We start from the raw sequence: 12108 nt of genomic DNA on the forward strand, positions 1-12108 counted from the left end.
TCTATTGGGGCATGGGGGTCACCACATCACATAGTCAGAGTTGGAAGGGACCTTAGACACAATTTAGGTTATCCATCCCACTTTTCAGAGGACAAAACCGAGTCCTGAAGATGTGAAGGGACTTCACCAAGATCACAGCCATCATTTGAAAAGCATTCCTCACACTGAACCATACTGCCCTCTGTATTTATTCATATTTATCATTGTGTTGATGAATTTTCAGAGTCCCACAGTGAGGAAAAAGGACAGACATGAACCATTGCAGGTAGATACTATGGTTAAATGGTGAATTGGGACAAGGACCTAAGACTCAGTTCAAGAGGCTCTCCTAGTCTCATCTTCCCATGTCCTTTGAGCTCCTATATCTCCCCCTCTAAGTTTATCTTCCTTCTATTGTTGGTACATAATAAGCACTTAAAAAATGTTAATGATTGATTGCTTGCTAATGCAGATTGGCACCTGCTCTGCAATTGGTAGGGTTAAAACATTGGTCTCAGAGCTGGAAAACTAAGTGATTTCCCAGGGTCACAAAGCTTTGTTGCTAATTGAGTCATTTCAGTCCTATCTGACTCTTTGTAATCCCATATAGAGTTTTCTTGTCAAAAATGTCAGAGTGGTTGGTCATTTCCTTCTCCAGTTCCTTTTATAGAGGAGGAAACAGAAACAAACAGAGTGGAGTGACTTGCTCAGGGTCACACAGCTAGGAAGCGTCTGAGATCAAATTTGAATTCATCAAGTGAGTCTTTCTGGTTGCACACCTGGTGCTCTAACCATTGTGCCCCATGGCACATGGAGAGTATACAAAGTAAGACTTGATTACAAGGCAAGCTCTCAATCCCTCACACAATGTTGTCTTTCATTCAAAATATACACAAAATGAATGTAGCTCCTGTAAAGTAGCTTCTGGTTCTAAGTCTATGAATCGGGGATCCATAATCCCGATACAAGACCTTTGTTTATACTTCTATTCTAGAATTGACGATTCATTTACTGAGTGAGCTGTGATGCCTTCTTTGAGGATTGGGAGCGTATCAATGGGACCCTCTCCCCATTGCTGTGAACAGAAAACAACTAACATTCTGTCTATTTAACCCACCACCACCATGCCAATGGAAGTCCTCAGTGTTCAAGGGGACCACATTGTCCTATGAACCACCAAGAGTGGAAGAGATGCCTGATATCCTCCAATTTGAATCTGCTCCCAATTCCCCAGCGTGTGGTGGGCATTACTGAATTATTCCATGGTTCCCAGAGCTCCGAGTCTGGCCAGACAGTGGCTTTCATGCCCACACGAATTGTTGCTAAGATCTTTGAAAGTGGAGGAGAGTCCAGGCTAACTGATCCAGAGCCAGGAAATGCCAGGCTTCTCCCACCTCTTTCCCACACTTGAGTAAGTAAGGGGGCACATGCGTACTTGGGCAGTGTTGGTCCCTTGTCTGTGAGATCATTGGAAGGGGCTCTGTGATGAATCCTTGGTTCTCTCACACCAGAGCTCCAACTGTCATGAGGGCCAGAAGGGACCTTTGAGGTTGCCTTGGTCACCCTATCCTGATCATTTTACAGATGAGAAAACTGAGGCCCAGTTACGTTAAGCAACTTATCCAGGGTCTTGCAACTAATAAATGGCACTGGAGAACCATAGAATGATAGATTTGGATACAGAAGGGACTTTGGAGATCACATCATTTTACAAATGAAGAAATGGAGACTTAGAAAGGTAAAGCAATCTGTCCAGGGTCCCAGAGTGAGTGTCCAAGGCAGGATTTGAAATCAAGTCACCTAACTAACTTGCTTTCAGTCCCCTCTCTGACATAGTCTTGGAGACAGGCAACTCCTCTTTCTAAATGAAAAGTTTCCCCTTTTCACCATGAGCTACCCAGACATCCCCCAAGGTATATTTACTCTTCCTCCTGAGCAAATTGGGGTTACCTGCCAGGACTTTAAACTGGGAAGGGTAGCATGGGGGAAGAGGGAAGATGTCATAGCTTTGCCCTTCATCCAGTTCTGAGGCAAGAGCCAAGAATATGGAGAAACAGAAGTTTTGTTTTAGAACCCCCTTCCCCCCGTCTTTGGAAATGAAAGGAGCCCCCCCCCACCTTGGAAGTGAATGAAGCATCCCCTTCTTTTTCCTCCCCTCAACCAGCACAGTGTTGTTCTGGGTCCAACCTCCTGGCCAACACTCCTGCCAGCTGTCCTCTTTCAAAGGCACCATTGAGCTGCTCTGGCACTGGCAAAGAGAATGGCAAGAGAGGAAGAAAACATACTCTACCCAATGGAAGCTCTGCCTCAGGTCACATCTGGGGGGGCATTCATGCCACATTCCACAGTCCCACAGATACAGGCCAGAACTCCACTTACCGAAACTCCAAATTTCATTCCCCCTCCCCCCCACCATGGCACAAAAGAGGATTAATGGGTATGGGTCAGGGGTCAAATAGAGTTCCTATGAAAATCATCTAAATCCAACATGGAATACATGCATGTCTGTGTATGTGTACACACATGGATATGTTGTTGAGTCATGTTCAACTCTTCCTCCCCATGTGAAGTTTCCTTGGCAGAGATGCTGGAGTGTTTTCCATTTCCTTCTCCAGCTCTTTTGACAGATAAAGACACTGAGACAGAGTTTAAGTGAATTATCTAAGGTCACATGACTAGCTAGTATCCAAGGCCAGATTTTCATTCAGGACGATGAGTCTTCTGGCTCAAGACTCAGAACTCTTTCCATTATAACACATGAGGGAGAGAGAGGGGAGAGAGAGAGAGACAGACAAAGAAAGGAAGGAAGGAAGGAAGGAAGGAAGGAAGGAAGGAAGGAAGGAAGGAAGGAAGAGAAAGAAAGAAAGAAAGAAAGAAAGAAAGAAAGAAAGAAAGAAAGAAAGAAAGAAAGAAAGAAAGAGAATATTGGTATTAAATATGAAAAAAGTCATCTTTGAGGAATTTCCAGATGAAGTTAGACAGGTGTCAACAAACAGAGAGTAGAAATGATCTGCAGTGTTTTATGACAAGTTCTTTTCACCATCAAAGAGACTGGAGTCACCATACTTAGATTTTCACCTCACAGCCAACAATAGATGTGCTTCTAGAGCTGGTAAAACTGGAACTAAAGAAAGCTATTCTAGAACAAGGCATTCTAAAACAAGGTACACCTTGTTCTCAAAATGCTTATAGTTCAGTGGGGATGCAGACTTCTGCAATTAAAAAAATGCAAAGATGATGATAACCACAAAGGCTGTCCCGGATCTTCTGGATATCTCCACAGATCAATAAATTACTCATTTCAATTCAAATCAATTCAAATAAATGATCCTATTGCCATTCAGGGTTAAAATAATTAAATTTGTTTCCATCTTTCAAATTCTGTTATATTACTTGATTAAAAAATACCATTTCCATCTCTTTTGCTTGAAATACCTTGATCCCCATTTTCTTACATTCATGCCATCACCACTCCCTTACCAGATTATCAAATTCAAGCCCATATTACTCAATTACGCTTCTAATGTAATTCTGTTTTTATACTACCTTTGCTCAGTCCAAATAAGTGTATAGTCCTAGATCTAAGAGAAGGGGCTGGTACTATAGCCTTAAAGAAATATAAAACCTGAGCCTGATTTTCAAAAAAAGGGAAAAAACAGTGGAGTCATTAAATTACAGACTAGTGAACTTGACTTCTGTTCTTAGCAATATTCTAGAGTATGTTATTAAAGGGATGGTTTGTGAGGAAAACAGTGGAGGCGGCAAGGTGGCACAGTGGATAGAGCACCGGCCCTGGAGTCAGGAGTCCCTGAGTTCAAATCCAGCCTCAGACACTTAATAATTCCCTAGCTGTGTGGCCTTGGGCAAGCCACTTAACCCCATTGCCTTGCAAAAAAAAAAAAACCTTTAAAAAAAAGGGAAACAGGGACACAAAGTGCCTACATGGCTTGATCTAGAATAATCTTCTTCAGCTGATTATTTTTTTTCCTTTTTGTTAGTTTCTTAACTCCTAAAAAAGGAAACTGATTCTATGACATAATCGGTTTCAGCAATACATGGACAAAATGTCTCATTCAATTCTTGTGAACAAGATGGAGAAATGTGAGTAATAGAAGAGTGCAGCTAGGTGAATTGAGAAATGGTCGAATAATTTTACCAAAAAAGTAATCAGTAATGAGTCAATATCCACATGGAAGAGGATCTATAGAGGAGTGTTGCAGGAGTCTTGTCCCTGAGCTACTCAGCTCCCTTGCCAGTGCTTTGGATGGAGACTCAGAAAGGAAGCTTATCCAGTTTGCAGATAAGATGATGTGCCGTCACCCATTAGTGCCTTGTACCCAACCTACCACCGCCATCACCTCCTAACTGTACCGGACCCATATGTTCCTGTTGATGAAGAATGTGGCTAGCAATACCAGCTCGGAAGACTTGCACTATGGCCCCATAGTCAATGTGTATCATTGTCCAAAACAACTGTCTTGTGTTCAGTTTGGAGGCGTTTGTGATGCTGAAGGTTCCCTACGTAATTTGGAATTGAAAATGAAATTGTGGACATCACATGGAAATACAGTTTGCAAAGGGAATCACAAAACACCAAATCAAACGAAAGCCTAGGAAGGGAAAATGTATCCAGCTCTTCTCTCTATGATGACTATGACAGATAGGGGTGATCTGGAAAGGGGAGTCACAAAAGAAGGAAATAGAGGAGCTGTTATTTTGATTATGAAAGATTTTATAGACCTAGAAAATAAGTGTGAGGTGTAGTTTTTAAACAGCATGTACTACAAAATAAAAATCACATTTTCAATTTGTCTCTTAGGAATTTTTTAAAATATATAAAATTTTTTGTATACTCTGCTTATATGTTGTATATCTCTACAACATATATGAACTATCATATATGTCATGATTCATCAACCTTAAAATAATGATTTGAGGCTTCAAAAAAAGAACAAATTTACAGATAATATGAAACTTGGAGGAATGGCTAATATATTGGAGGATAGACTTACTATCCAAAAATGTCTTGCTAGATTAGAATGATGGGCTATCTCTATCAAGATGAATCTAATAGGAATAAATATTTTACCCATGGTTTCTGGAGAGAGCTAGGAGAGAAGTCAGATTGTTGAATAGTCTTGGGACAAAAGATCTGACAGGAAAAAAAAAGACAATTTCCTGTCCAAAAAGAATGCCAACTACTGAAATAGGTCATCACAGAAAGTTGTAGAATCTCTTTCTCTAGAGACCTTTAAAAATGGAATCGTTGTAGGCTTTCCGCTGAAGAAGATATCCCATAGGAGTTCAAAAAGTCATCTTTTCCAGGTCAACAATAGCAGAGAATTGGAGAAAATGTAAACTGACAGAGTGTGAGTCACAGAAGGGTCCTCAGTTCCATCCGCCATCTTCCACTACCTTCTATTTATGCCACCATCTCTCAATCCGATTTCATATATATCACTTGCCACCACAGTAGCTGAGTGTGGGAGTTGGGAGAAGTGGCAAGAATAAATCCCTAATAGAAACTATTTTGTGACTCTCCATAGTATAATAATTTTTTAAATCATGAACTTCCTTTTCATTTATAAACATCTTTGTTCTTTTATACCCACTGCCTAATCATGGTAGGTCTTAATAGTTGCTTAATGATTAGTTATTTATTGTAATACAAATATTCCAACATACAAAGATCAAAAATTAAAGGATTGTATGTTGAATAACCTTCATTTACTATACATTTATATATAATAGTTATATAGGTAGATAATTAATATAATAATATTATTATATATTTATAACAAAATTGCCATTTGGGTCTCCAATTTCCCCTATGAATTTTTTTAAGTTGTGTTTAGATCTTTAGAATGAGAGACTTTTCAAGGTGAAGAGAGAGGGCCTAGGGAACCTTCCCAGACCCAGCCTCAGTCTCCAAAGCATTTGACTTTCCCAGGAATCCGCTTTGACCTCTCTCATCCTAGATCCTGGTTACCTCTATACCAACCAAGCCCACAACAAAACAAACCCTTCATCCTTGGCAGAGAATGAAACCAGAACTGGAGGAACTGTCCTTGTAAAGGAGATGAATGCTGAGTGTCCCGGACAGCTGCTTGGGTGCCCACCGACTGTGAGCAGGGGGAGGCAGCCATGCAGAGAGAGCAGAGCTATCTGGGCCTCCTCATAGCCCACATTCCTGAGCTGTTCCGGGCTTGGGAAGGGAGCCAGCCCCCAGCCCTCCCCCCATGCCCTCCACATGCTGCTGCCAGAAGCCCAAACCCAAGATGGGGCAGGGGGACTGGCTGATGTCATGGAAATGAAACACACCATGAGTTCAGTAAAGCACCAGGGAGCAGGACCACTGTCCACTGGCAGGTCTTGCCCCCATCCTCTGTTTTCCTCTCTCTCAGATTCACTGATCGGACAACAGGGCTTTCTTAGGGCTTGATGCAAGCTCAGAATCTGGAAGAAATTAAAGTGACTCCAAATTGCAGAAGAGACAAGATGTGGGATGGTTTGGAAGTGGTAGTAGACCCATCCATGCCTTTTAAAATTGCACAAAGACCCTTCTAAATCTGCCCATCTCCTCCTTCTCTTTTGCACATGAAAGAGCCCTTAATTAATCTTTTATCATTTATTCTTCATTCTTCCTTATATCATGCTAATGAAGGTCCAAATATAGCTCTGGACTCAGAGTCAAGGAGATGTAGTTGCAAATCCCATCTTAGACACTAATCATGCAGCCTCAGTTTCTTCATCTGCAATACAAAGGGTCTGACCTCCAGTTTTAAATCCATGATTCTGTGTTCTGTGATCATATCATGCTGCCTTTGACCCTAATGTGTCTTCTCTCCTTACCTCCCCAAACCCACCATTTGGATACCTTGTAGATGGATCCCTCAGCACCTTCATCTGTACCATGCACATTTGGTCCAGTGTGTCTTGTTTCCTCATATTTGTTTTCACTGGTGCCCTTTATACCTCTTCTATAAGCAAATCTGAGATGGTGACATGAGAGTCCAACAGGGGATGATGGTTTTAATATGATAGCGAAAAAGTTTATTATAAATTTTTTCCACTTTTCCTCTCATTGCTATATCCTTCTATTTTCATTCTCAAATACTCTCAGATAATAAACATTTATGCAATGCCTACTATGGCCAGACACTGTTCTAAGAGTTTAGTTGGAGAACCTGCCAAACTTTCTTAACCTTCTACTATTTCACTCTGCTTGAGGAACTATCCATCATTGTTCTCCTAATGTTTTACAAATGAGTTTTATTTGTGCCTATGCTTTTAAAAATTGTTAAATTGAAAATGATATCAAAATGAAAAGCAGCCTGGCATGAGAAGGACTGCCCTCTGAATCAAAAAGACATGAGTTTGAGCCCGACCTCAACTATGTACTATGTGTGTGTGATGGGTGGAGGAGGCAAAGGATGTCATTTGGTGGTTCCCAAAGCAACTTCTAAGATTGTAAATTGTAGAACAGTTGCCAATCTGTGGTTTTTAGAGAGAAATTTCTCACTGAAAGGTCTCTAAGCAATGAGACTACACCACTCCCTCCAAAAACATTTTTTTTCCAAGCTGATATATGAATGAGTTGCAATAGAGGTAGAGGGTGGATAGAAGGCAATTGCAGTCCAGGTGTGTGGTAGTAAAGACCTGCCCAAGAATGATGGCAGTTGGTGTGGTGCCAATCCTAAGGCCTCAGGAAAGACACTAGAGAGTGTCCAAAGGAGAACAACCAGGACAGGGAAGGACCTCCCATTCAAGTCATAAGAGAATGACTTGAAGGAACGAGGAGTATTTAGCCTAGAGGGGAAAAAAAGCTTACACACAATAGCCTGTCTCCTAGCATCTGAAGGACTGCCAAATGTTAGAACCCTTAAATTTTTTCAATTCTCATTTCAAAAGATGAGAGGAAGAGCAATGGGTAGAAATTTCAAAGAGACAAAGAGAGTCTCAACTTGAGAGAAAACTTCTTACCAATCAGAGGTGTCCAAAAGTGGAATGAGATGTTGCCAGGCGTGGATTCTCTCCTCCCTGGGGAAATAGGGGGAGGGAAAAGGTCTTCAAAGACAGTCTGAAAGACCATTTGCTGGCATAGCCACTGTTAAAAGAGGACTCGTGGTTGGACACAGATTGAACCAGATGACTTTGAAGGTTCTTTTAACTCTGAGCTTCTGAGATTCTATGACTGGGAATGCAATTCTTCTAGTTATGGAGGAATTTGTTGTTTTTGTTGTTTTCGTCCTGTCAGATTCTTCATGATCCCAGTTGGGATTTTCTTGGCAAAGATACTAAAGTGGTTTGCCGTTTCTTTCTCCGACTCATTTGACAAATGAGGAAGCTGAGGCAAATAGGGTTAAGTGACTTGCCCAAGGTCACACAGAAAGCTGAGGCGAGATTTAAACTTAGGTCTTCCTGACTCCAGGTCTAGTACTCTATCCACTGAAACTCCAAGCTCCTAGTTCTGCACAATTCTGATGCTCTGGATAAAGAATAGTCCATCCTTTCTGGGAGATGACCCTTTATCCTGGAATCTGGGGCCTACAGGGACCGTTTCAGTAAGAAGTACTCTCTTACTATCTCATCAGCTTACACCCTAGTCTCTCTCCAGGATCTAGTTCACTCAGAAGAACCTCTGGGAGCTCAGGGCCACAGAGATGAAAATTAATATCTTAACCACAATAATATCATGAGTAGCCCGGCACTTTAAGAAGCCCCATTACATTATCTCATCTAATAAGTTCACAAAATCTTGGGTCTCAAACTGAAAGAGATCCTAAAGGCCATCTGGGTCAATGACCTCATTTTACAGAGGAGGAAACTGAGATCAAGAGGGGCAGTGACTTGCTGGAGGTCAGTCAGGTACTCATTGGCACAGCTGCTATTAGAACTCTGAGGTTAGCCCATACCCACCACAATTACCCTACAAGGTCGAGAGAGCAGAGAGTATGAACTGCTTTTTGATAAATAAAGAAATGAAGGTATGACAGAAAAGTTCTGGAGTCAGAGGACCTGAGCTCATGTCTCATCTCTAACACTTACCCTATAGGATTTGAAGCAAATTGCTTAACTTCTTCAAGTCTCAGGCCTCAGTTTCCTCCTCTGTAAAATGAGGGAATTGGCTCAGATGAGGTCCCTTCCAGTCCTAGACCTGAGCTCCTATGTTTGACCTTGGTCTAATCTCTGGGCCTCAGTTTCCTCATCTGTAAGTAACAGAATTAGACTGAAGGGCCTTTGAGGTTCCTTCCAGATCTATTATAAACCTATAAAATTACAAAAGGTTAAAGAATTCATTCAAGATCACAAGGCTTTATTGTTGTGGTTCAGTCATTTTTGCCATGTCCGATGTGTTCAGCCCATTCTTGTGGCAAAGATACTGGAGTGGTCTGCCATTTCCTTCTCCAGCTCATTTCACAGATGAGGAAACCAAGGCAGACAGGGTGAAGGGACTCATCCAGGTCAAATAAATCTGAATTTTGAATCTGATTTCAAGTCTAGCACTCTAACCCCCATGCCACCCAACTGCCCCCATCACATGGCCACTAAGTGTCAGAACTGAGATGAGAACTGTGATCTCTTGACCCACAGTCTAGTATTTCTCATACCATAGCTTCTGTTAACTGGGTCATCCCATATCCGAAAGTTGCCTTGACTACCCACTCTGCCTTCTATGCTTAGGGGTCTGTGGGGGTGTCTATTTATGCACTGTACAGATAATATGATTTTATAATCCATCCACCCTTGGAACCTGAACATCCCAAAGCAGCCAATCTGACACTGTTGGTCTGCCCCACAGTGTGACGGCATAATCCTGGACCTCAAGGGCACGTTGCTGGAGGGCATTGCCATAGTCAACATTCCCAGCATGTATGGCGGCACCAACCTCTGGGGAGACGACAAGAATCAAGATAAATTTTCCCTAGTAGGGCAGAAGAGTTCTGAGAAGTTTGGGACAGTCACAGACCCCAAAGAGCTAAAGCACTGTATCCAAGGTAAGATAACTTTTTAATAATATTCCTCATTAGCCAAGGGCAGCTAGAGGATGGTCATCATTGTATTAGAGTTGGAAAGCCCTTCAAAAGTCATTTAGGCTAAGGGGGGAAGGATGGGGACTGCACCTCAGATGTAGGAGAAACTCCCTCTACCGATATAAGTTGGCCCCTTCTTTAGAGAGCTGCCACGAGCACTGGTTAAGCGACCTACCCAGGGTCACACAGTCATTGTGTATGAGAGCAGAACTTGAACCTGCATCTTCCTAACTGTGATTTCAGCTCTTTAGCTAGTCATTCACTTTGCTTTTCAAATTTCCTAATGAACTCTTGCAGTTCATCTAAAGACACACTACAGCTGGACTATGGGAGGAGATAGTCCCAGGGCCCTCTGGGCCTGTGGATCAGACCCCATCAGAAGTTCTACAGGAATCCATTTTAGGAAGGCTATCAGCAAGGAGAGGCAGCACGACATTAAGGCATAAACACCTGGCTTCTAATTTCATGTCTGCTGTATCCTGACTGAGTGACCCAAAGCCAATAATAATCTGGAGTTCAGGGCTCCAAACTCTGAAGGGAACTGGAGGCTGTGTCCTATAAGAAATGCTAAAGGCAACAGAAACATACTCTTTTTAATATTTTATTTATTTGAGGCAATGGGGTTAAGTGACTTGCCCAAGGTCACACAGCTAGGCACTTATTAAGTGTCTAAGGTCAGATTTGAACTCAGTTACTCCTGACTCCAAGTCTGGTGCTCTATCCACTGCACCACCTAGTTACCCCAAAACTTACTTTTGAGAAGAAAAGACTTAAGGAGGACAGGAGAATTTTCTTTGAATAAATGAAGTATTTAAGCATATTTGTATTGAATATAATTAAGTATTTTAAATATATTAAGTATATTTTATTTGAAGGACTATCTTGGGAAAGAGACTGAGACTTGATATTTTTGTCAGTCAGATTTTGGCTAAATGTAAAGGGAAAACTTCCTACCGGGTCATCTTAGAAAGGGACAGGATCATCAGGTCATTGAATGAGAGCTTAAAGACCTTTTAATGCAAGTCCCTTCCTTTTACAGATGAGGGAACTGAGACCCAGAGGGGTTAAATAGCTTACCCAAAGTCACACAGGTAGTAAGCATCAGACAAAGGATTTGAGTCCACCAATCCTATCCCAACCCCAAGACATTCCCAGTTCCTTCCATTAGGCATCATGTTTTTCCCATTCCTCTCTTCATCCTGCTTGCTCCTGTCTGAATAGGCTCTAGCTGGTCAACATTTCTTCTCATATATAGAAAGAAAAATCATCAGTTGAGTGTCGTCCTCTTTGAACAATGAAAATCCCTCTATTCCCCTTGAGGAAGTGGGGTTCTGGTCAGTTTCAGGTCACATCAACTTCCCTTTTTCCTTGGAGATTCTCAGTGTTTCTCTTCCCTTTTTTACAGTAGGAGGTGGCTGACCTAAGATGATACCATTTGATAATTTGCCTTGCCAGTCCTGTACGGGAAAGTTCAAGTCTATATTTCCCTCCTAGACCCCATCCCCAGAATGGGCTTCCAGGGCTAAAAATGAATCCACTTCCCATTCTGCCCTAGAAGACCATATGGGTCAGTGCTTAGCCTCCGGATCTTGGGTCAAAGGAACCTTTGGGTTGTGAAACTCTGTGATTTGAGGAAGCCAAAATATAATCTAACTCTTCTCCATGGGCCAAATAACTGAGAAGAATTTTTTCAATAGTTCCTTGATTCCAAAGTGTAAGACCCTAAGATTGTAGATGCAAGATTATGTCCCATTTACTTTCACTCAAAAAATGACACCCCCCCCATGTATAGTGAATGACATCATTTCTGACACCCAAATTCCCTACCCCTGAATGAAATGATCTCATTCAGTACAGTGGATTCATATCCGTTTTTACTTGGATGACATTATCTTTGAGACAGTCAGTCATTCTCCATCACCACAATCACCTCAACCTGGAGTCTGATGTAAAAAATAAGCCAAAACCCTCTGTGGGTTTGCAAAATCCACTGATTCAATCTGAGAATCTTGCCTGATGGATTTGTTATATAGCTTCTAGGATATTCTTTGTGTGGTATTGCTTACCTTAATTAGTCATTAATTTTCTCAATTGA

The 12108-nt window shown here is 41.7% G+C and overlaps 1 protein-coding gene across 8 annotated transcripts in view; it reads left to right on the forward strand.

Annotated features, from left to right (window-relative positions):
* The window catches only part of DGKG (diacylglycerol kinase gamma), a 281695-nt gene that overhangs the window by 238720 nt on the left and 30867 nt on the right, over positions 1–12108 (forward strand). For all 8 annotated transcript variants that reach the window (XM_074189542.1, XM_074189543.1, XM_074189550.1 and 5 more), the window contains one exon: positions 9782–9977. In XM_074189542.1, the coding sequence (XP_074045643.1) occupies positions 9782–9977 (196 nt within the window). The remainder of the gene's footprint in view (positions 1–9781; positions 9978–12108) is intronic.

Source organism: Macrotis lagotis, chromosome 5 (assembly GCF_037893015.1).
Source record: "Macrotis lagotis isolate mMagLag1 chromosome 5, bilby.v1.9.chrom.fasta, whole genome shotgun sequence".
Taxonomy (NCBI): Eukaryota; Metazoa; Chordata; class Mammalia; order Peramelemorphia; family Peramelidae; genus Macrotis; species Macrotis lagotis.